Here is a 22805-nt window from a genome sequence, read left to right as displayed (position 1 = left end):
TGATCAAAGTGTCAACGAAGGATATATTAGTTATTTCATACAACTTTGATATATTGTATTACGAAGTATAACGTTTATCTTTTAACTTCGTGTATATGCATCCTTACACGATATTTGTAATTCGTTGCTAGTTAGAGTGTTGAACTTTGAATTGACTCCATGGCTTCATCCACGTGAGTTTAAGGAAGTAAACTTGCGAAACTTGTTTCGTAGTCGGAAGGAATCAAGGATCTATTCTAGGACCGATCCAAAGGATCTATAGTACAACCGATCCCTTGTTCAAAGGATCTCTCCTAAGATCGATCCCACAAGTCTCTAGCAGGACCGATTCCTTAACAAGGATCTTTTGCAAGACCGATCCGTAATAGCAATTATATTTATGGCTTTTGTATACACTTTAGGGTTTACATAGGTTTCAGAATATGAGTTGGTACTAGGAAGTTTACAATGTTGACATTATGCGTATTTGAACATATGCTAAAATCTTATATATTTATTGTTCAAATATATTCCTTGATCCTCAAGTTGAGATCCCAAACCGAAACATTGTATAATATCTTTTTGATATTCAGAATTAATATGTCTTTAATTTCCCAGTAATTAAACATATATCTAGATAATATATTAATAAAGTATACTTGTATGCTAGCTAATATTGATTTGTCATCCATAAGAAATTTTGGTATATTAGTTGGATTGCAGTAAGAATTAGACAAAACCGAAAATTGGTATTTATTGCATACCTTTTGATATTCTCGTTCATGGAAATTCCTTGGTATATGAACTATCTTGATCTATATATAGTGAAGTTTTTTTTTCTTACAAACTTATCCCCGAACATACGCACTTCATTTTATATTCAATGCCGGAATCCAATTAGCAGTATTATTCGTAATGGTCACTTGGAGATGAGGGTTTCCTAATTAGGTGAAATCTCTTACTTCCCCTTAATTTAAATACTTTTGTGGGATCAAGAAGCGTCTATAAGTATCGTTGGTGGGAAACTAGAATCGTATTGTTATTTTAGTTTCGGACTATTAATTTGATTGACTAATGGCAGTTGAACCTTGATAACCACTAGTTTGTTTATTCTGTGATCCTTCTCTTCTGATATATAAATTCACTCGAACTAGATCAGGGATCAAAAAAGTTTGGATATGCTTTTCTAGATATAAGATGGACTTGTGGTCATCTATTCTTAACAGACTCTGTTTTGCGCGTGATCGATCACAAGGGAATCAAGTTATTTGTGCAGGTACATTTAAGAATGAAGATCTGTAGACATGAAGATTTTCTGATTGGTATTCTAATCTTTGTGATTATATTTCGTGCACACTTTATTGACTGGGATCCGACAAGCTTGTTTATCTTGATAGACACCATATTACTTGTTGTAGATATCGGTGATTAATCACTTGGTAGTTCCGTATAAGGAACCGAATTTGATAGATTGTAAACTAAGATTTAATTATCTCGACATTCTAGATCTTGGTTGATCTGAACCGATACAAAGGAGGTTAACCTTTGTTAGAGCATAGCTCGGTCGACCTCGCATGCGTTGCTATCTCAACCACGTTTGTCAATGTTAGTGATGAAAAATATGAGTCTTGATTTCTAGCCTACATAGCTAAGTCTCGAACTAGGATAGAAAAGTGTAGTTGAGCTCAAGGACTTCATGGCGATTCATCATACAACAAAGAAGATCTACTAAAGGAACCGTGTACTTCATCAACAAAAAGGTATGTGGAGACTTGAACTTATCTATTACTCAAAAGGCTATCTCTTCTATATCCTACTTCTTATGAGACAAAAGTCATATGCTATATAGACTGGATCATACACATTTGATATTTCGATCCGAGTATATCTCGCCTATCTATATCTCGAAATCATGTGTTGGTAAAGCGTTTCGCTTTGATCAAGTTTATCTTCACCTAGTGACGAAAGTCATGAAAAGTTTCAATTACTTTGAGAATTGCTCTGACGCGAAACGGTCTATGAATAACGACTATATAACGTCCTCTGAGAATGTCTCAATGATTGGAATGAGAGTTTAGATTACATAACCATGTATTCCTTAATCTGAAGTTTTCGAAGTTTGTTGATTGAGAGAAACCGGAGGAATTGGCTTTGCCAAGTCCGCGAACCCAGTCCGCGAACTGACGGAAGTTCTTGTACCGATAATTTCTGCTAGGACTTTCCAAAAACTCGTTTGCGTGTAAGTCCGTGAACCTAGTACGCAAACTGGCGAAAGTCTCTTTGCCGAGATTTTCTGCTGAGTTTGGAAAACTCCACCGGTTGTCTTAAGTCCGCGAACTTGTTTGTGAGCTTAAGTGGTTATGATCTAAAGATGTGCTCTGAACATGAAACTTAAATTACTAAGGAATGCTTTATGCAAACCGTGGCTATAAAGTTCATGAGCCGATTCAATCGAATCGAATCATCTTTGTTTCAATTGTGTCTTGTGTAGTTACATAAGATCTCATAGCAATTGAACAACTCTTTAACTAGTTCATTTAAGTCAATTGAACAACTCTTTAACTAGTTCATTTGAGTCAATTGAACTAGTTATGGTGAAGAAGAACAAGGTTAATATGAAATGCTCATATGGTTAACCTTTTGGGTTACTATGTTGAACCAACATACACGTACACGTTTGGGCATGGTTTTCACAAACCCGGTAAACGTCTACCCAAGTGTGTGTGACAAGCTAAGTTTTCGATCTAATGGTTGAGAAATATTAGCTTGAATCTAAATCAGGCTTTCATCTAACGGTGACTATTGATTGCTTTGTAACTAAGGAAAAACCCTGATTTGAAGACTATATAAAGGAGACATCTATCATTGTGCAAAACTAATCCCCACACGTCTGTGTGATACTAGTGCGCTCGCTAGAGTCGATTCTCCTTTAACCTTTGGTTTTCTTCTCTAAAACCAGGTTAACGACTTAAAGACTTCATTGGGATTGTGAAGCCAGACCGATATTACTTTTATTTTAGTTGTGTGATCTGATCTTGCATCTTCTATCGTACGAGTACAATCTTTGATTGGCTTGAGATCGTGAGAGTTCTCCGATAGGCAAGATAAATAAGTCACAAACATCTTCGTCTCACTGTTTGTGATTCCTCGACAAACCGCCTGTGTAGTCGGGAAGGATTGTAGAGAGGTGATTGATTAATCTAGGTTGTTCTTCGATAATATAAGACCGGATTATCAATTGGTTCCTGTTCACCTTGATTTCATATCTTAAGACGGAACAAAACCTAGGATTTGTATATGGGAGACAGATTTATCCTTTGATAGACTTTTCTGTGTGAGACAGATTTGTTTATTATCAAGTCTGCGATTTTGGGTTCCAGCAACTCTTGGTTGTAGGTGAGATCTTCTAAGGGAATCAAGTGTGCGGTATCCTGCTGGGATCAGAGGCGTAGGAGTACAACTGTACCTTGGATCGATGGGAGACTGATTGGGGTTCAACTATAGTCCAGTCCGAAGTTAGCTTGGAGTAGGCTAGTGTCTGTAGCGGCTTAATACAGTGTGTATTCAATCTGGACTAGGTCCCGGGATTTTTCTGCATTTGCGGTTTCCTCGTTAACAAAACTTCTGGTGTCTGTGTTATTTCTTTTTCGCATTATATTTTATATAATTAAAATAATACAGGTTGTGCGTTTGTGATCATCAATTGGAAATCCAACCTTTGGTTGTTGATTGATATTGATTGATCCTTGGACATTGGTCTTTGGTACCGTCCAAGTTATTCCTTGTATTTGATAAAGACTCGTTATTGATTTTAGCTTGAGTAAAAATCAAATCAAGAGAGAGATATTAACTCCTTGAGATACTTTTATCTAGATTGAGTCTGACTGTCTAGTTGATTCTCTAGCAAAGTATTTCGGAGTTAGTCCATACAGATTGCTAAGCGAAATATTGGGTGGTGTTGTTAGACCCCCGCTTTTTCAATTGGTATCAGAGCAGGCAAACACGCTAAGACCTCATCAGTCTGTGTTTGTAGCGATCTGACTCTTTGGACAAAGGTGTTATCTCCATTAACGTACCACCAGTCTTCGATGGCTCCAATTACTTATGGTGGAAAATTGTTATGCGAGCTTTTCTTCAATCGCGTGATTTTCAATCATGGGTATATGTGGTTAATGGCTATGATGCTCCCGTTGTGGCAGTCGGTGATGTAAACGTTCCCAAACCTATTGGTGAATACTCCTATGTTGTGATAACTGTTGCAAAGCAAAATTCCGACGGTTGAATGCTATCATACATGCCATTACCCCAAATCTTCAGCATCATGTGACAAAATACACCAGATCTAAAGATGCTTGGGATATCTTAGAAACCGTATTTGAAGGCAACTCCGGTAAAAAGGATGCTAGGCTTCAAAACCTTAATTCCGATTGGGAGAACCTTCGTATGGCAGATGAAGAAACATTTGATGAGTTTAATCACAAAGTGTCTGAAATTGTTAATTCATCTTTTGCGTTGGGTAAGACTATTCCTGAAAAGGACATTGTGATGAAAATTCTCAGATCGATGTCATCTAGATACGAGTCTAAGAAGCATGTCATCGTTGAGGGGAATAACCTCAATAATATTTCCAGAAACACATTGGTTGGAAAGCTTAAGATCTTTGAACATGAGCATGCATACAAATCCGGTAAGGATATTGCCTTTAAAGCACAGAAGAACACTAAATTATTGGTTAAAGGTAAGAGTGTTCATGTCTATGAGGATGATCAGTCTGAGGATGATTTTTCGGATGAAGATCTTGACAAATCAGTCTCCTTGATCACAAGACAGTTTAGGGATCTTCTGTTGAAGAGAAGTAAACGGATTTCAAGAGACAAACCTAAGTCATCAGACAAACCTCACGGTCGCGTACCTCCTAAAAACAGGGACGCTGACGAGGCTGATGACGAGGACATGCCTCAGTGCTTTAAGTGTAAAGGTTTTGGCCATTTTGCTAACGAATGCCAAAATCGTAGAAAATACACTGGGAACAAAGGTCTAGCTGTAACACTTGATGAAATGTCTGAAACCTATGATTCCTATGAAGATAGGAAATCAAGTGTAGGGATTCTTTGTGAAAACATCGATTTTGATACTTGTAGCAATACATATATCAACCTCAATGGGTTCGGAGAAGAGGGAAACCCAATCAAGCTGGAAGATTCTTTGAATCCGATAACTGGAAACCCTTTCAGTGATGTTTCAGGATCAACTGTATGTTTGTCTGCTTGCACATATCAGATGCCTGAATACTATTCAAGATTGACGTGCTCGTTTTGTTCGATGAAGGGACACGAACTATCAAGGTGTTATGAATACAAGCACCAAATAAGGCACGCCAGCTAACTTCAACGAAGAGAAGATCGACTATCAAGGAAGCTGAAACTTGCTCAGAAGACCGTCGAGGTATGTAGGATCTTATCTTCGTATAAGAAGTTGGTTTCCAAGGACAGAATAAGACCATTTGAAAATAAAATATGGTCAAATCGTTTTGATAGACAAAGATCAGAGGATTCCTCCCATCAGTAAAAAGATGGACAAATCGTTGTTCATCGCAACATAACTTGATTGTGTTGGTGGGAAAATCTTGTCTCATTTGCCTGTTCGAAAAGAGACAAGATTGAGTGTTGATCCAGGCTTCAGAAGAGTTTTTCCTTCTTTTCTTAGTTTTGTTATTTTTTTTCTATCAAATAAAATAAAGGGTTATTATCGACAATTCTACTCTTTATAAGGTTTTAGAGTTGGGCGTATACGAACCTGTCAATAGGTTTCGAACCCTACATTCCTTTTTCCTCTTGACATCCTATATAAGACTGCTTGTTGAGTTAAGTGATTCGATCACACAAATCCAGTTGTTTATAACTGTTCTCAAAAGCACTATGTCGTCAGATGGAAAGGATGTCAACATGTTTGTTAAGTCTTCAATCAAGGAAAAAGAAAAATCTCCTGTTTCTAAGTCCCTGAAAAGAAAAAGAAGGAATACAAGAAAACCCAGGGTTGTTCCTTCTAACTCTCAGAAGTTTTCCGATGTTCTTGATGAGTTAAAGGAAATAAGAAGGGAGATTTATGAAATAAAGACGTGTGTCTAAATCTTTGGAAATTCAGATGACCATAATTCGACCTCTTCAGCCAAGACAGTTCGTGGGTATTGACACTTATCTCCGTGAACCTTATGTCCCTATGGTTGTCGATAACAAGGAGTTCGGGAATGATAAATAATTTCTCAAAGGAATTGTTGCCTAGTATATCTTCTTTTTGGTTTAGTTTGAAGAATAACTATTGTTTTTAATAGCGATGATTGTGACTACACATAGCTATTTTTGTTTTCATCTTCTTATGTTATTTTTTAGGTTTATTGGTTTTTTAAATTCTAAAAATATTTGGAGGATGATGTTATTGCAGTATTAATCTTTATGATTTTGTGATATTGCAATTTGATTATGGGATATGTATTGTTTGCGTCCGTGAACTTGAAGGTCCCATATGCTGTCAAAAGTAAAGTCGTTCATGAATTGGTATTCGTATTAATGAAAGGACGAATGGACTTTTGACAATTACAAAATTTATGCCTCTGCAGTCATGTATTTGATGGAAAATAGGATAAAAATCTTTTGTTTGACAAGGATAAAGTCTATTATGTCGTTATGATGGAAAATAGAATAGATCCTTGTATGTTATCCACGGTATTGATCTTCATTGATCCATTTTGTTATGTTTTACCGTGAAGGCTCCATTGTGTGTCTTATGTTGAGCACGATACAACTAAGTCGATTATTCTTATTGGCTTTGTTGGTTGTTCCATAAGATGTTATATGTTGAGCATTATGAACTGAATTAATCATCTTGGTTGGTTATTTAGTTATTTTCTCCGAAAGTATTCTTTTGTCGAGGAAATCCTTTGACAATTAAATTGATTACTTTTGTGATTAGTTTGGTTGTTTGTATTCCAATTAGATTAATTATAAGTTCTCTTGTAATTAGTCTAGTTGAGTTTTCATATATTCCACAAGTTCTTGTGTTGAGTATATGAACGGCTATACAAATCATGTTCTATTGGTTAATGTAGTCGTATATTCCGTAAGGTTTTTCCTTATGTTGAGTATGTGAACGATTAAGTTAGTCTTCTCCGTATGATTACCTTAGTCGTAGCTCCGTGAGTTTTCTTATGTTGAGCACCTTCAATTAAATTGATCACTTTTTGTGGTTTGATTTAGTTGTGTATTCCAATTAAATTAATCATGGGTTTTCTTGTGATTAATTTGGTTGAGTTTTGGATATAGAAAATCATTTCTATGGTTTTTGGTGTTCACTTTAAAAAAAAAAATCCTTCTTTTCTTTCGAAATTAAGGTCGCTCTTGTTGTTCTTTCGGGAATGACATCAAATGGGGGAGAGTTCTTTTGAACTTATGCTTAATGGTAATATCTTGCGGGGTGTGCGGCTGTGGAATTTTATAGGGGTTATCTTGTATCTTAAAACTTCTTGATGAATGCATTTAGCTTCGACTTTATGATTTCATCTAAATTAATTTGGTATGTATTTTTCTTTTAGTCTATGAAATGTCTCTTGTGGAAATTTCATTGTGATCCCGTTCTTGTACCTTTGCCAATTTTATTGACGAAAAGGGGGAGAAATATTGTAGTTCACACTACAAATACATATGGTTTTTGGATCATTGTGTAAGGGGGAGTGGTTTCCATAATCGAGATGGAGTATTGACTAAGGGGGAGTGATACATATCACCATAGTATTATTGTTAAAGTCGTGATATAATTGGACTTTAATATTACATAATAATACTATGACATTGTATAATAATGATCGAGAATCTCGATTTCTCTTATTGTTATAGCTACGGATCTTCAACAACAGTGATGCTAAACTTATAACCTTTGGGATCATAGGAGTACTTGGAAGGACGAAGATTTCAGGGAACGTAGAAGATTAGACTATGGAATAGGAGCCACTAAAGTTTATCTTTTTTGTATTCCATATGTATTAATAGTTTTGTCACTAAAATTGACAAAGGGGGAGATTGTTAGAGCATAGCTCGGTCGACCTCGCATGCGTTGCTATCTCAAGCATGTTTGTCAATGTTAGTGATCAAAACTATGAGTCTTGATTTTTATCCTACATAGCTAAGTCTCGGACTAGGATAGAAAAGTGTAGTTGAGCTCAAGGACTTCATGGCGATTCATCATACAACGACGAAGATCTACTCAAGAAACCGTGGAACTTCATCAACAAAAACGTACGTGGAGACTTGAACTTATCTATCTCTCAAAAGTCTATCTATTCTATCTCCTACTTCTTATGAGACAAAACTCATATGTTATATAGACTGGATCATACACATTTTATATTTCGAGCCGAGTATATCTCGCCTATCTATATCTCGAAATCATGTGTTGGTAAAGCGTTTCGCTTTGATCAAGTTTATCTTCAAATGATTGGAATGAGAGTTTACATTACATAACCATGTATTCCTTAATCCGAAGTTTTCGAACTTTGTTGATTGAGAGAAACCGGAGGAATTGGCTTTGCCAAGTCCGTGAAACCAGTCCGCGAACTGACGTAAGTTCTTGTACCGAGAATTTCTGTTGGGATTTTCCAAAAACTCGTTTGCGTGTAAGTCCGCAAATTGGCGAAAGTCTCTTTGCCGAGATTTTCTGCTGAGTTTGGAAAACTCCACCGGTTGTCTTAAGTCCGCGAACTTGTTTGTGAGCTTAAGTGGTTATTATCTAAAGATTTTCTCTGAACATGAAACTTAAATTATTAAGGAATGCTTTATGCAAACCGTGGCTATAAAGTTAATGAGCCGATTCAATCGAATCGAATCATCTTTGTTTCAATTGTGTCTTGTGTAGTTAAATAAGATCTCATAGCAATTGAACAACTCTTTAACTAGTTCATTTAAGTCAATTGAACAACTCTTTAACTAGTTCATTTGAGTAAATTGAACTAGTTATGGTGAAGAAGAACAAGGTTAATATGAAATGCCCATATGGTTAACCTTTTGGGTTACTATGTTGAACCAACATACACATACACGTTTGGGCATGGTTTTCACAAACCCGGTAAACGTCTACCCAAGTGTGTGTGACAAGCTAAGTTTTCGATCTAATGGTTGAGAAATATTAGCTTGAATCTAAATCAGGCTTTCATCTAACGGTGACTATTGATTGCTTTGTAACTAAGGAAAAACCCTGATTTGAAGACTATATAAAGGAGACATCTATCATTTTGAAAAACTAATCCCCACACGTCTGTGTGATACTAGTGCGCTCGCTAGATTCGATTCTCCTTTAACCTTTGGTTTTCTTCTCTAAAACCAGGTTAACGACTTAAAGACTTCATTGGGATTGTGAAGTCAGACCGATACTACTTTTATTTTAGTTGTGTGATTTGATCTTGCATCTTCTATCGTACGAGTACAATCTTTGATTGGCTTGAGATCGTGAGAGTTCCCCGATAGGCAAGGTAAAAAAGTCACAAACATCTTCGTCTCACTGTTTGTGATTCCTCGACAAACCGCTTGTGCAGTCGGGAAGGATTGTAGAGAGGTGATTGATTAATCTAGGTTGTTCTTCGGGAATATAAGACCGGGTTATCAATTGGTTCCTGTTCACATTGATTTCATATCTTAAGACGGAACAAAACCTAGGGTTTATCTGTGGGAGACAGATTTATCCTTTGATAGACTTTTCTGTGTGAGACAGATTTGTTTATTATCAAGTCTGCGATTTTGGGTTGCAGCAACTCTTGGTAGTTGGTGAGATCATCTAAGGGAATCGAGTGCACAGTATCCTGCTGGGATCAGAGGCGTAGGAGTACAATTGTACCTTGGATCAGTGGGAGATTGATTGGGATCAACTATAGTCCAGTCCGAAGTAAGCTTGGAGTAGGTTAGTGTCTGTAGCGGCTTAATATCGTGTGTATTCAATCTGGACTAGGTCCCGGGGTTTTTCTGCATTTGCAATTTCCTCGTTAACAAAACTTCTGGTGTCTGTGTTATTTCTTTTCCGCATTATATTTTATATAATTGAAATAATACAGGTTGTGCGTTCGTGATCATCAATTGGAAATCCAACCTTTGGTTGTTGATTGATATTGACTGATCCTTGGACATTGGTCTTTGGTACCGTCCAAGTTATTCCTTGTATTTGATAAATACTCTCTATTTATTTTATCTTGAGTAAAAATCAAATCAAGAGAGAGATATTAACTCCTTGAGATACTTTTATCTAGATTGAGTCTGACTGTCTAGTTGATTCTCTAGCAAAGTATTTCGGAGTTAGTCCATACAGATTGCTAAGCGAAATATTGGGTGGTGTTGTTAGACCCCCGCTTTTTCAACCTTTTAATGGAAGAGCCTTTGTATAACTCAACAAACATCTCTGATAAGTTCTTGAGATAGATAGAGCGGTTATCGAAAAGGATTAGTCCTTTACTTTTTCAGAATACGATCCAAAGTATTCGAGTGCTAGAAGTCTTCACAACGTGGGAAACGACTTAAGATAGTGGACTCTATCTTAGGCAAACACGTAAAGATATAATAATATGTATTTGGTGTTATCTAACCTATAAGACAATAAAGTCAGGTTTACATGAATCGAGGTCAGTTAACGTACCGCCAAAATTTGATGGTACCAACTATCTATGATGAAAGTATGCTATGAAATATATTCTTCAATCGCACGATTTCAATACTGGGTATGAGTCGTTGATGGATACGAACATCCAAAAGTGGCAAATTTTGAAACTGAGTTTAAAAGCTTAGCTTCGTACTACACTGATGAAAATACTCTCTCCAAGCAGAATTCGTATGGCCTAAATGCTATTATACACGCAGTAAGCCGAGATCTTCAGCATCATGTTTATACATGTGAAACCTCTAAAGCATCATGGGATAATCTTAAGATTGTGTTTGAAGGTAACTCTCTTCAGAAAAGGAAGCTAGACTTCAAACTATCACTTATGTTGGGAAAACTTTCGTATGGATGATAATGATATGTTTGAGGAATTTCACTTCAAACTATCTGAGATTGTGAATGCATCTTTCTTGCTGGGCAAAACTATTTCTGAAAAAGATATAGTATACAAGATTCTCTTATCGTTACCATCAGGATACGAGTCTAAGAAACATGACATCATTGAAGCCAAAGATCTTTCATACTTATCAAGAAGTACACTTGTTGGGAAACCAAATATATTTGATCGTGAGTTTTTGTCTAACAGAGAAAAAGACACATGCATGACATTCAAAGACATTTCAAGTCCATTGACTTCAAGTCCTGAAAATTACAACGATAAAGCGGATCTAAATGATGAAAAGGAAGATGAATTAAATCATCATTTATATCTCCTTACTCGACAATTTAGAAAACTATGAAGACTTTGAAAGAGGGATCGCCCTGTACTCTCTAGGAATCAACAACTTGTCACTAAAAAGAAGGATACATGGAATGATGATGATGATATTCCTCAATGCTACGAGTTTCCAGGCTTTTGGTCATATTTCTCCAGACTGTCCTAATAAGGATGCGTTGAAAGAAAAATGCATATATGAAACTCTTGACTATTTTCCTGACGAGAACGATCAAAATTGTAAGACAGAATATTATGCCACCATTGCTGAAAACTAGAATCCCGATACATGGTCAATATTAGATACACAGGATGAGTTCAACTCTGAAATCTTTTCACAAAACTTTTTTTCCAAGGTAGAAAGATTCAGTTCTTGGAATCTGAACTTGAACGGATAAAATCTTTACTCAATCAAATAAGTTTAAGTTATCTCAGCGACAAGAAAGAGTTGAATAAGAGACTTGAAAAATCTGAACTTTCTCTCAATTTTGGAAAGAAACGTGTGTTTAAACTTATCAATAATCTTGATAGTTGTCATGATGAAATTAGGAAACTAAAACTTGTAAATTCCAATATGGGGAATGCGTATGACTACTCTTATTAAGCGGCCAGACATATTTCTCACAGGTCAGAGAGTCACTTAAGAAAAAAGTTAAGACTATATTCTTATAACTCATGGATATACCTCGACTGTGTTTTTTTGTTCAACAAAAGAAAGGATTTATTAAATATTAGAGAAAAACTACATCATTAGCCAGAGTTATAGAGAAAAAAGACGGAGGTTCTTTCCATCATTAGCCAGGATTTATTCCTCAACTGTGTTTGCATCTTGTTTTCCATGTAAACAATGGGCTCATAGAAGATATATTTATGTAGGGAAAGTATAGATTCATCGGGATTGAAATCCCGTGAATCACACCGAGTGACACAATTGGAGTGGGTCCCACATTGAATAAAAAACAACACCCCTATAATTCTCTTGTGGGTCCCAGGGGCTTTCTCTCACGCGGTGTGTGATTTTCGATGAAATACACACACCGCGGTGTGTGTAGCAAAGCTGATTTATGTATATTTGACAAAGTCACAAAGCCAAAATTGTTGAGGGAAGTGATACACACACCGCGGGTTGGATCCCGCAGTATGTACCGCAAGAGACAGAAAAAGGGGGTCCTGTGTGACCCGGCGGTTTAGCAGGGGTGGGTTAAGTGTGGGTCCCACCCCCTCTCTCCCACTCTCACTGATGCGGCATGACCCGCGGGATTTAACCGCGGGATATCAATCATTTCTGAATTGTTGATGTGGAATATCTTTACGTCTGATAAATGGTGGGCCAGCCATATAACCTGCTTTTATACCTTTTTTTCTTTCCATAAACCTTAATTTTCTTTCACCTAACCTGAATGTGAATCTCGATATAGATGTGAGGCTTAGATTATAGGGAGGTGAATAAGGAGGTGGAGAATAGGGAGCCAAATAACATTTCCGATTTTCTTTCTCCGATCCCATTTCCTTTATCAACTATTTTATAGACAAATCAATTCCCTTATTGATAATTCCTCCTAGTTCCTTCCTAGAAGTTCTGGCCTTGGCAAACACTTACCACCATATTATCTGAATCAATCCACTCAATATCTTTAACTACTTGGTAATCAAGATTTAATGGAGGATGTTCCTCAAGCATCCTATCATATACACGAACAATGCCACCATGAGCAACAGCACAACCTCCATCGGGACTTGCTCTAATTGCAGTACTTACCTGTTGCTTGATCCCTAACTACAATCAAATTTGGAAAACTTTGCAGCTTTGACATGATCAAGTATGCCATAATATTTGCCCACAAATTATGAGACTCGCTTAAAAAAGATTTGCCGCGGCCTTCGCATAATCAATGACAGTCGAACCCTGCCAAAGGTAGAAAGCTGGTTCCATCCCTGCTATTATGAATGATTGTCAACCGTTATTCATGGATTGAAGCACTTAACAAAGAAATTTGCTACTAAACCAATGGCGCATACAACTGTACAAACACTTGACTGCATAAAGCTCAATAATCAAATAACAAGAATTTCTTAATAATCCAACAGAAGTTGCAGAAGAGACAAGCCAGACATTACAGAAGAGACAAGCCAGACATTAAATATACATGAAAAGTTGGCCTAAGTTAGTTTTTGCAATTTTGACCTCCCTCGTTTGCATCTGAAAAGTTGATTTCTGTAGTACTGTTGGTGGAGTGTTGAGTTTGAGGAGCGGTCGAAGTTTTTTGAGTCTCACTGAGAGAAGAAGTTGGATTTAAGGTGCGCGCACTATCTGCTTCAGGCGAAGTAAGAGAAGATGCAGCCTTGGTTAACGGGTTTTCTTCAGTGTCACCACCTCCATCATGGGTCACTTTCTCCTTCCCGCCACCACCTCTTTCTGAATGCGCAGCCATTAAAGTAGACGGGGTTGTATGTGAAGCAACTGATGAACCACCTCCTTTCTTCATCTTTAACTGCAGTTTATGTAACAGAAATTCATTTCTTCACTATGTTAATCTTGTGTTCTAAAGTATGTCTTACATGTCTTAATGGGGGGAAAAGAAATTCATATATCATTCTAAATAATTCTAGCATAAATGTTATCAAACAACTAGCTTGAATTTTAGAGAACAGTGATAAACCATGTACCTTTGCATTTTCTTCACAATGCTTTACCACGGCTAAAATGTTAGTGTAACTACCATGCACCAGCGTGTACGCCCACAAAAGAAGCTTCCTGGGGATGCTCAAATCAATTACATCAACTCCATCTGTCCCAGGTTTAAATGGTTCATCTGGTGCTAAGAGTGATGATAGAACTGTGTATAGGTTGATAGCTGGAGGAAGAGTTCCACACGAACTCTCCTTATAGAAGTTGTAAGCAGATCGAAGTAACGAATTAGCAGAATCAGTTGACTCCTCAGACACTTGCTTGATGACTATGCCCTTGATTTTGGATAACTCATGGCTCCACTTTGTTTCAAGACTCTTCAGATGTGCAGGATCCTCAAAGGATGAAGCCCACAACTCATTCTCCTGGAGATCAACACAAAGTAGTGGGCGATTTTCCGAACCTGGGCCCAACAAATTAGAAGTCAGGGTCCCGCTCGAGACCTCAGAACGTGAAGACGTGATCATGGACAAGCTTAGAACAATGGAGCGGTACCACGCCACAGATGCATGTCTGCATACTTTAGCGCAATTACTATTTGACAATTTTGGATTCTTAAAACGCTTCCTGATTTTCTCATTTATTGCTTCAAGCGTATCTAACTTGCCATCTCTTTCCAATGACTGGATATATCGATGGAGATATCTGTGGCAAGAAATGAACCATCTTAGATGGATGTATTTGTATACAGCCTCAATAGAAGAGGAAATTAAAAAGCATGATAAAAGTAGATGAGACCACCATGACCATCTAGCATATTAGGCTTGCATAAAGGTACCAGTTTGGATCAAAGTACCCAGTTCAAGATCGGGCATCAAGATGAAGCCAAATGCGTCATATTTCAGCACAAGCTACATACACATAAATTACAAGAGAAGTGGATCCATGACTTACCCATAGAAGCTGCTCTCTGATAACTCTGGCCTCTTAATCTCGGGTAAACTGCTTATATCTGCCCATAAGTTTCCTTGATCCATGAACAAGTTGAACAGTTTCTCAAGCCAATGCTCGGGAGAGCTGCTGACATCAGCAGAAGCAAGGTTCTCAGGTTGTTGTATGGATGAAACTAGAGACTGAATGTATCTACCTAGAGCTACTGGAACAAGATCTTCAAGGCATAAGCTGAACTGCAAAGAAATATTAAATTGTTCAAGTAAGGCTCTCTATTCAGTCATGGGTTAAGTAATAAATTGACAGAGTTCCAACTCGTTAATTTACCCTCTTATCAGCACGGAGAGAAATGTAGGCCCGTTCGAGAGTAAAGATGTCACCACTCTCGTGTAGCAGTTTCAGATAGCATAGAGTATACTTGCGAATACATGTAATAAATTTCCTAGAACTTTCTGGCAAGTTAACTTCTAGGGCTTTCTTGTTACCAGTTAGACCTGGAGTTTTGCGCCTGAAACTCACAGAAAGTACAGCAACATTAAACCTCATTGGTAGGACAGTGAAAAAAGTACTTTCACGGCAATGTTATGAACTAGAAATGAATATCCATGGAAGGAAAGAAGTTTAAGGACAGAAACCTGAAAGGTCCCATCCACATAAAAGGGAAAGTCCCCAAAATATAGAAAATTACTGAATTTTCTCGGAAAATAAAAGAAAAACTAGAGGAAATTTCATACCTTCCCTTCCTGACCATTCCATCCATCTCCCACATGTTAATTGTGAAGGAGGACCGTGATGACTTAAAACAAAAAGAAAGTTCATCCTTTGCCCTCTCTATGTCCCCACTCTCACCCTTACGATACCATCCCTGAGCGAGTGTGTATCTTGCCTTGTGAAAATGTTTAAGTTCCCCTTCGACACAAACTTCAATGGCTGAAAGACAATCACTATAAAGCACGTGCCAGGCCTCATCCAACTGAACCACGTTTGTTAGACCCTCAGGTTTTGTTTTATTACTGTTTCCTTCAAAATTTGGACTACTAGAAACAGTTTGATCAATCAAATTCATGGCAGTCTCCTTTGTAGATTGATTAAATGAATATGCAGCAACAACCTGAAGATTGAGAACGTCATTTATTAACAAATTCCTGAGGAAGCCGATGCAGACTGCAGAGTGGATCAAATTAGAAAGAGAAAATTCACTGAGAACTAACCTTGAGAGCCTCCAAATTGTGCTTACCACATGTATGTAGTAATTTCAAACGTGATGTGTGCATCCTGTAGAAAGGATCTACAGCGGATGGATTCAAATTGATAGCTTTTTCATAGTATGAAAATGCCTTCTCATATGGATATCCTAGCTTTACACAAAGCTTTCCCAGGTAGAATGCATGAGACCAGTCTGGCCTGCAGTTACAAAAGAAAGCTGAAATACACTGACATTTTAACATCAAAGTTTAAATAAAGAATGAAAGATAAAACCTGGATCATTTTAACGAAAGAGAACAAGGGCACATGAATTACTTGTTGGAGAAAGCTTTCTCAAAATGGCTCATCGAATTTTGACAGAATGTTATCCATGATTCATCCTTGGTGGGTAGAATGAATCGTTGATCATAAATTGGTACAACATTTTGAATACCATCATAGTAAACTAATGCCAACAACTCATGTATCTCGCTCTGAATCCAAGTAAAATTTATCAATAAGTTAATATAAACTGAAAATTACAAAACATGACCAACTGAAATGAAGAAATGAGTAACTATTGAGCTGTCCGAAAACCTGTTGAATTGGTGTCTTAGATAGTGCCAAACTCATTAGTAAACATCGGCGGCTTCTCCTTCGACTAGTTTCAACTCTTTGAGGTAGAGAACCGTTTTTCCTCCATCCCACGACATTTATGTGCTTACTTCCATCATTCAGCAACAGGTCCACCTCCTGATTGAATGAAAGGAAAGAAAAATCTCGCAATGTGAATGTTCAAAACAAGACCAATATCCAAATTATTACCAAGAGTTAAATTTTTTAATTTATTTTACCTCGTCATAAATATTAGCAAGTTTCTGCCAACTCTCAAAGCGCAACGGGTTGTACAACAAATCGTATTTGAATAGGTTCGAATTTTGTTCGATAAACTCTTCCCCTTCCTTGGTGAGCACAAACCCTGGCCATTTATCAGTTGCACTCATTTCTTCAGCCTGGGCTAGAATATAATACAGATTGCCATAAACTTCGGCATACGGCTCAGAGCTGCAACATATTTTTAACCCGTTAAACACACAGGATTCTTAAACAACTCATAACTAACAAATTTTGAGAATTTAAATCATGTGTCTAGAAATCTAAACTAATTAAATCTAGTCTCAAATTGATTATTAAACATTTTTCATTGAAGACCAACAATCAATAAATTTAAAGATCGATGATGGCGTCTTCTAGTAAACAAAAAACAAGTAAGTATTGTTGAAGGATAGAGTAAAAGGTTGCACCTTCCTCCTATAGATGTATTGCTTTGCTTGAGATTGACCCCCTTCGGAAATATTAATTTCATGACATGATCCAGAAATCCATCATAACCAGCCTCTTCAATGAGTTTTTCTTCACATAAATCAGGATTATCAAAGAAGTTGCTTAGTGAGTTTTCTCGTAACATGTCTTCTGGAGGTTGTGGGAAGTGCTTCCGTATAGACCTCAATACTTTTCGAACTTTCATCAAACCAGCTCTCTGCGGAAGATGCAACCATTAGGTTATCCCAAATACAGGAGATTATTAACAACTACGGGAATCAATAAAGGGAGATCATAAAAGTAAACAAATGAGTGTAGAACTCACAGAGGAAGCCTTTGCATATGGTAATAAATAGTGGAAGACATCTGCACACTGTTCTTTAGTCTGATAATCACCACGACTAGTATTTTTGTGTATAGCTAAGTCATCTTCACTCATTGAATCAGGTGATTTAAGATCTAAACCATATAAGCAGAAAAAGCTCTGGTCCAGAGCTTCTTCTATTCTTAATTCAATTTCCTCACTTTCAACATCATCATCATGGTTTCTATCTTGCCCTTCAACACCAACAGTTCCATGTTCATCCTTACTTGAACTAATGTGAGAAGAATCTCCTTCACAAGTCATTTCCTCTAGCTCTATCGCTTCCTTATTGGTGGACATCTGTTTATCTTCTTCAACTTCAACTACACTGGTTAACGTATCAGCTGAAGTATTTAAAATCGACTCACTTATAGGTGTTTTCAGATGGTTATTCTCCGCGGGACTCTTTGGTGATTGAGTTTCCAATGCTTTATTCGTAGAGTGCAAGCTTGATTTCAGTTTCATATCCAAGGCCAAAAGATGTTTGATTGCTAGTTTAAGAAATGTTCCTTCCTCTCCTTCACTATCTTTACCAGCACAGCAGAGCCCATATTCAGCAAGCAATTCATGGACTGCCACAATAAGATCAACCTGAAAAAGAAAAAAGAAAACAAAGCCAGAAAGAAAGCTTGATTAGTAAGTAACTCGAGAGTGCTCCTTTTAATGCATGGGGAGACCCCCACATGCATAGAGAGCTAACCTGAGATTTACAAGGTACAGATTGGTTTAGGTGTTGCAGTCTGCAGAATGCATTTGCAGCATCCACAAACCAGTGACTCTCCAGTTGCTCCATTTGATCCTCGGTTGCTAACTCAGAGTATTTCTTACAAAGAAATGTGCTAATGATGTTACACATTACTGTTAGAAGCAAGGATTGAATATCGCCAACTATGCTAACAGAAACATTGACGTCCTCCTGGAATCAAATTAAAATCCAATAAATTCAATTGACAAGTATATAGACATGGGACTAAGAAGTTTGACAGTTGCTTTAAGCATATCCATAACATAAAGAACTTATACTTGAGAGATTCATTCGATTTGAAGCTCCACACCAAACCAAATGTAGAAAGCTGACGCATGTACAAAATTGGTTTTATGCAAGATTCTAATAACTATGAGTTGTTACTTTCTCAAAAAAAAAGGAAAAAAAAAAGTATTTAACTGATAGACATCAGATCTCATGGCTACAGCAAATTTAAATAACTGAAGAATACAGTATTAACTTACCGAAGCTCCAGCATGATCAATAAAATTCTTCACTTGACAAGCACATCTTGATATTTCCTTAACTTCCTCGGCAACTAAGTTACTCCATCGCTTGCATACGCTTTCGGCTAAATCGGATTCCAATCCTGAATGTGAGTGTTGATTGGGTTTGTCATGGAAAGTTTTATTTGTTGAAGTATATTCAGCCATGCCTGCTGCAACTGTCAGTACAAGCAGCTTCCTCCGGTGACAACTCAAATATACCTCGACGTTCATTGGTGTTGCCTTCTTGCTTGCCGTGATTAAAATGTCTAAGGCCGATAACTCAACTGATTTAACCTTCTCGCCTTCTTTGTAAGCATCGGGCTGAAAGTCAAGGTAAACGTCTCTAGAGGAGAGCAAGAGTGGAGCTAGAAAGTTTACACACTCTGTATACATTTCTTTCTCAACCATCTCACTAATGGTCGTTTTTAGTAAAGAATCAATTTTTAATAACTGAATTTCATGGGAAATTCTGTCAACAGTTAACTCACTAGTAAGCTTGCAATGAGGGAGACGAACAGAACCCAAACCAAAATTTCTCAATATTGACAAGGATATATATAATGAGTCATAAGCTTTTTCCTGCTCACCAGCCAAAATCGATAAATGACCACTAAGCCAGAAAAAGCGAATCCAGAATGAGCTTTTACTAGATAAGTTAATATCATCCAAGTGAGTGCACGCCGTATCTTGTAACCTGTTACCATTTTCATTAGCAGAGATGCACCCAAGCTTGGTTGAATTCATGCCAAGATCGCTCGTGGAAGTACTCATCCTTGACATATTATCGGTATTATGTACACCACTCCAATCAAAAGAAGAATCCAAGCTTACAATTTCAATGATCTTACAGAGATTATAAGAAGCATCAGACAAGAAATCTGCCGGCTTGGATTCGTTGGATGAACATAACCCAAGATCATAGTACAGTTCAGCAAGAAAAAGGCTGCATTCAATGGTCCTATCTTGATCCCAGTTTCTTGTCAGCTTCTCCAACTCTAAATACTTGACAAATACTTCCTGATGCGGAGGCATTAGACGTGCAATTTCCTCTAAAAGCAAGTGACCTATATGATATGCACCACAGTTTCCCGATGCTTCAGTCAAAAATCTCACAAGTTCATTATGTTCTGTATCTGATGAATCTGATAAACCAGTTGAACTATGATCTGCTACCACTGTTTCTGACCTACCTACAATAAAAGGCTCTAAAAACTGAACAACAACTTTCGCCAGATCCCTACTAGTAGAAAGGTCCATTTCTTCTTTCCCCGGTTTGCGACTTCTAAGCCTTTCAAGACGAGTACTTCGCCTTTCTTGAGTATGTTGTTCCTCATCGGTACATGCTTCCTTTTCTTTCGAGACATTTGCTTTTTCTGGGGTACCATCAACTTGAGACATGTTTTCTCCTTCTGCGGAACCCAGGACAGTTTCTACTTCTGCTCTGGTAGGCAACTTTATACTCAATCTGGTATCCATACCTCTTTCCAGTTTTGAATTGCCGCTGATGCTTTCTGATGTTTGATGAGCTTGTGCTCCACTGCTTTCTTGTACGTCTGCATTTTCGGAAAGAATCTTAGATCGTTTAGGACTAGGCTTTCCATTTACTTGACCATCTTGATTTAGTACAATTTCAGGCTCAGGAACATTTTCATTCACAGGGAGTATGACTCCCATGATTGCGTCTGCAAGTGATGTCCAAGATGGATGTAGAAGGTTCAGTTCTATGCTCTTACAGGACCGTTTAACTGCAACATCCCCATTTATCACCTCATCTGTTGCTTTTCTCTTGTCCAGAAATTTTAGGCGCACATGCTTCGGTTCCAGCTTATCAATACCCTTCGGCGCAAAAGGAACCGGTTCTGATTCCTCGATGGTATTTTTGACATGCAAAGCACGAGAATGTGATGGCCAGTGTCTTAGAATCAACTCTGCTACAGATAGACAAGCAACCTCATCACGAATAGCTATTAGGACTTCCAATAGTTTCTCCATGCAGTTCCCTAAATTTAAGACAAAGAGAAAATAACATTAATGGCATGACTGTGCATGATGCATAAAGTTGTGCAGGTATGATACAACTTAAGATGCTACATGTATTCTTACAATTTTTGGGGCTGCAGTAAAGCCCTTGCTCAAACGCCCAACGTGATATACTTAACAAGCCCATCGAACATGATAGTGTTCCCAGTTGGTTCCAAACAACAGAGTCTTTACTATCTATCTCTACAGCTTGAAGATAGCAATGTAAAGCATTCTCATAATGACTCGGACCTTGTTGAAGGAAGACATTGGCAAGATTCTTCAGTGTCAAGAACCTGAAAAAATAATGCAAACAATATTGAGAAAATACAAAAAATGAATAGATTTAAGTCATGATATTTCAATTTATTCCAAAGGAGAAGCAAACTTCATACCTGAGTTGTAACATATGCCCATCACTAGAACTACTTTCCACCTAAAGAAGACAAAAGGCATTCAGAAAACAGCAGAAACCAAATTAAAGAAAAAAAAAAAACTTTCACCCATAATAATCAGTACTTGGAAGTAGCGAACCTGAGCATTTGATATCAAAGGATCTTTCAAAACAGATTCTAAAAGTTCACGAGCTTTAGCATAATCTTTCGCTTGCAACTTGAGAAGTCCTTCATGATACGTTTGTGAAAGATGGAATTCCTAAAGTGATAAGAAGCAACAGAAAAATAAGTAAAAACCAACAACATATCAAACCACAGACGGCCTCAATAATGTAAAGAAAATTCGTTATCACAATAAAAGAAGGGCATTACCAGGATAAAGCTCAGACGCAACAATCCATAAACAAAATTAGGGGAAGATAAACTTCAAAAATTACTTTAGAATTGCATAAGACCATTCAGTAAAACATTCCCTATCACTCCTCATTCTAGTGAATTACTGATATTTTGACCTAATTTTCTAATTATATAACCCTAAAAGTCACGAAACCCAAATTACTCCATAAATTTCTACATTCATCACAAAAACTCAAATAAAAAATGAGAAAAGGAAGCTTGCCTGAGCTTCTTTAGTTGGTGCTAATGGTTCCCACTGAGCAGCAGAATCTGTATCATTGATAGCTGCTATAGCAAACTGAAAACAAACAAAACAAAATCAAAAATCAAAAAAATTAAGAAAAAATCAGTGAAACTTGATTATTCTTTTTCAAAATTTTGGAGAGAAAAAGGAGAGAATTAGACTTACCATTATCTGTTTTTTATTAACAAGATTGAACTGATAATTGTAGATTCTGGAGTTTTTGGAAGTGGGATTTTGGTTAGAGGAGTTGGGGTTTTTATGTACGAAGAAGAAGTGTAAAAATTTAGGCGGGGTCGATTCAGTTTCAAGAAAGAGAGAGGAGGGTTTTGTTTGTTCGTAAAAGGGGAAAGGAGGAGAAAAATATTCTCAGTTCGTGGAGTGTTAATCAAAGCACCAGCATTTTAGTGGCCAACGAACTCTGCTTCGAATTTTCTTTTCGATTTTTGTTCTTCTCCGGAAATAGAAGTAAAAATCAGAAACAAATAATTACGGTTTACAAAAATTTACCTTTCGATTTCTAGAAGTCGTTCTTCAATTCGACATCCAAACTGATTTCTAACTAGAAATCGAAAAGCTATTTTTGATGTGTTGTCCAAATAGGCTAGCGTATTTGGATACAAGAGGTAGAAGTGCTCCTGCTTTTCGATTTCTAGTTAGAAATC

The 22805-nt window shown here is 37.2% G+C and overlaps 1 protein-coding gene across 2 annotated transcripts; it reads right to left on the bottom strand.

The window, feature by feature from the left end:
- Positions 1-13364: 13364 nt before the first annotated feature.
- On the bottom strand, positions 13365-22595 carry LOC113349300 (calcineurin-binding protein 1-like). Of its 2 annotated transcripts, XM_026593247.1 has the most exons (19): positions 22309-22594; positions 22123-22197; positions 21643-21762; positions 21504-21544; positions 21193-21404; positions 19645-21089; positions 19066-19398; positions 18536-18751; positions 17797-18426; positions 17453-17688; positions 17003-17213; positions 16746-16901; positions 16485-16642; positions 16175-16367; positions 15698-16074; positions 15291-15471; positions 14967-15199; positions 14051-14717; positions 13365-13875 (listed from the first exon to the last, which is right to left on the bottom strand). In XM_026593247.1, the coding sequence occupies exons 1-19, from the start codon at positions 22309-22311 to the stop codon at positions 13549-13551; spliced, it is 5814 nt and encodes a 1937-aa protein (XP_026449032.1). In that variant the 5' UTR covers positions 22312-22594; the 3' UTR covers positions 13365-13548. The 2 variants fall into 2 exon arrangements, with proteins under 2 accessions (XP_026449032.1, XP_026449031.1); XM_026593246.1 differs by having other exon boundaries at positions 19066-21089; positions 22309-22595.
- Between the last annotated feature and the right edge of the window lie 210 nt (positions 22596-22805).

The sequence above is a fragment of the Papaver somniferum genome, chromosome 2 (assembly GCF_003573695.1).
Source record: "Papaver somniferum cultivar HN1 chromosome 2, ASM357369v1, whole genome shotgun sequence".
In the NCBI taxonomy this organism is placed as follows: domain Eukaryota; kingdom Viridiplantae; phylum Streptophyta; class Magnoliopsida; order Ranunculales; family Papaveraceae; genus Papaver; species Papaver somniferum.
Note: the sequence above shows the minus strand (reverse complement) of the source record. Positions and strands in the feature narration are given on the sequence as shown.